This window comes from Ursus maritimus, unplaced genomic scaffold (genome assembly GCF_017311325.1).
Source record: "Ursus maritimus isolate PB19 unplaced genomic scaffold, ASM1731132v1 scaffold_1321, whole genome shotgun sequence".
NCBI lineage: Eukaryota > Metazoa > Chordata > Mammalia > Carnivora > Ursidae > Ursus > Ursus maritimus.
The window spans coordinates 1-2,274 of record NW_024423700.1 but is presented as its reverse complement, the minus strand read 5'-3'; the positions used below and the strand labels follow the sequence as shown (position 1 = coordinate 2,274).

The following is a 2,274-nucleotide window of genomic DNA, read 5'->3' as shown; positions in this document are numbered from 1 at the left end:
GTCAAATAAATAAATAAAATCTTTAAAAAAAAAAAGTTCCTAATCTATACAATTCAAAGATTTCTGACTTTAAAATTACACTACTGTAAAGTAGTATAAGATAAAGACTGCCATCTAGTGGCTTTCTAGTTGTAAAAAAGAATAAAAATGAGCTAAATCAAATGGAGATTAAACAAATGCCCAAACAACACAGCGAATTCGTGAAAAAACTGAACAAGGCCATTGGATTACTCACAAAGCATGGTCCCTACAGAATGTTGCTTACCTTTTTGAGAACTGTAACAAATTTTTATCTCTTCTGTAAATGTGGGAGATCTTGTCTCTCATTGGTAAGGTTGCAACAGCATGTGCTAATCCAATTTATCACGATTAAAATTAGTAGATGATCATAAAACTAATAGTATGTTCCAATATAAATTGTGATTTCTTATTTTTGCTATATTTCTTTACACTGGTACTACTAAATTCCGTGTTTGATATCTGTTTCCTCAGGGTTGGATGATTCTCGGAATACTGCCCTACTTGCTTGGAAAATGATCAGGGATGGTTGCTTAATGAAAATTACAAGGTTCTTGAACAAGGTTAGTGGTGTCTTGCCTCTTTATTCTGTCACCTCAAACTCCAGAAGTAATCATAGGTTCATTGAAATATAAATATCATGTGTGGAATAATTGATAAATCAATGAATGATGACATTTTTCTTTTTTGTCAAATCATATACTGTGTACTAAAAAGATTACAAATGCATTGTTTCTAAAGCTATTGGATTTGTCTGTGGAATCATAGGTGCCCACTAAGAAGAATTCCAGCGTTTTGGCCAGAAATTTGAATACGAATCAAGTTGAAGAAAGATCAGCCTGCAAGAGTAGCATTCAGGGTCTGAGCACATATGATAGGGAGCCTAAAAATACAGAAAATTCTCATGGAAAAGTTCAAATGAGGTCAGTTGGTGTGAATTCTCCTATAAAGGTACAGCAAGATCAGTTCCAACTAAAGAGCAGTGTAAAAGCAGGTCTTCACAATGGCAAAAGCTATTTATCTTTTTTTAATACAAAATCCTCTACTTCTCTGGAGCAGTTGCCATCTGCCAGCTTGAATACACCTGTGCAGAAGCACGTAAGAAACGAACACCTTGCGTTTAATGCCAAATCTAAGTCTTCAGCAGTTGGTTCAGAATTGGTACTTGTATCAACTACCATTTCATCTGTTAATCATGTTTCTGATACAGAAATGAGTTATGCTCTTGATTGTTTACCTATGTTGGCTGATTGGGAGGATGTAGCTTTACTGCCAGCATCTCAGCCTGAGCAAAGTATAGATTATGTACCTTCCATTAGTGACTCAAACTTAGACACTTCATTTAATTCTATAGAAAGATTAATGGTTTTAAAAGAAGGCACAGAAGAAACTCCTCAAAAATATGGTACCTCTAAGTCTGTTGTATATAAGAGTCCACATACTACTATTTATCACGTGAAAGAAGCCAAAGATCCAGATTCGGATGTTTCTGACTTTAAATTACCTGAATGCAAACCAAGTAGCTTCAACAGTGTTAATGCCACTATGTCCCATCCTTCAGTATTGGGGAAATATCCCCTCCTTTTAGATAGTACTAAAAGGAGTACTAAAAGGAGTCTGTCCAGTCCTCTATCTTTCCCATCAGCAAAAAAACAGATCCTCACTGTTCATGAAGAAAAGCCTACATCATCTGATGGCTCCCCAGTGAGAAGTTGTTCCCAGAAGGTCCTCCCCTCTATCTTAGCTTCTACAGTTAACCTGCAAGAGCCTTGGAAGAGTGGGAAAATGACACCGCCTTTATGCAAGTGTGGCCGAAGATCTAAGAGACTTGTTGTTTCTAATAATGGCCCAAACCATGGAAAAGTCTTCTATTGTTGCCCAGTTGGGAAATACCAAGAAAACAGAAAATGTTGTGGTTATTTCAAATGGGAACAAACACTTCAAAAGGAGAGAGCCAACAGCAGAGTTCTGTCTCATTCCCCAGGGGGACTCACTTTTAGTTCCCCAGAAATAAGCCATATTTGTGACAGAAATGTGAATTTTTCTACTAAAAATTCATTGAGACTCAGACCTTCAATGAGGAATTGATAAACTTTCTGTACATCCAAACTATGGTTTTACTATAATATGACTTTTTGTGTGATAAACAGGAAAAAGTGTATAGGGCTACAAGTTATGGGGACTTAGTATATCTGAGTTCTGTAGACTGTATTGGGCTATTAAACACACACACACACACACACACACACACACACA

At 36.4% G+C, this 2,274-nt stretch overlaps 1 protein-coding gene across 1 annotated transcript; it reads left to right on the top strand.

Annotated features, from left to right (window-relative positions):
- The first annotated feature begins 469 nt into the window (after window positions 1-469).
- ERI2 (ERI1 exoribonuclease family member 2) lies at window positions 470-2,122 on the top strand. Its single transcript, XM_008709396.2, has 2 exons — window positions 470-581; window positions 787-2,122. The coding sequence occupies exons 1-2, from the start codon at window positions 534-536 to the stop codon at window positions 2,104-2,106; spliced, it is 1,368 nt and encodes a 455-aa protein (XP_008707618.1). The 5' UTR covers window positions 470-533; the 3' UTR covers window positions 2,107-2,122.
- Window positions 2,123-2,274: the final 152 nt, after the last annotated feature.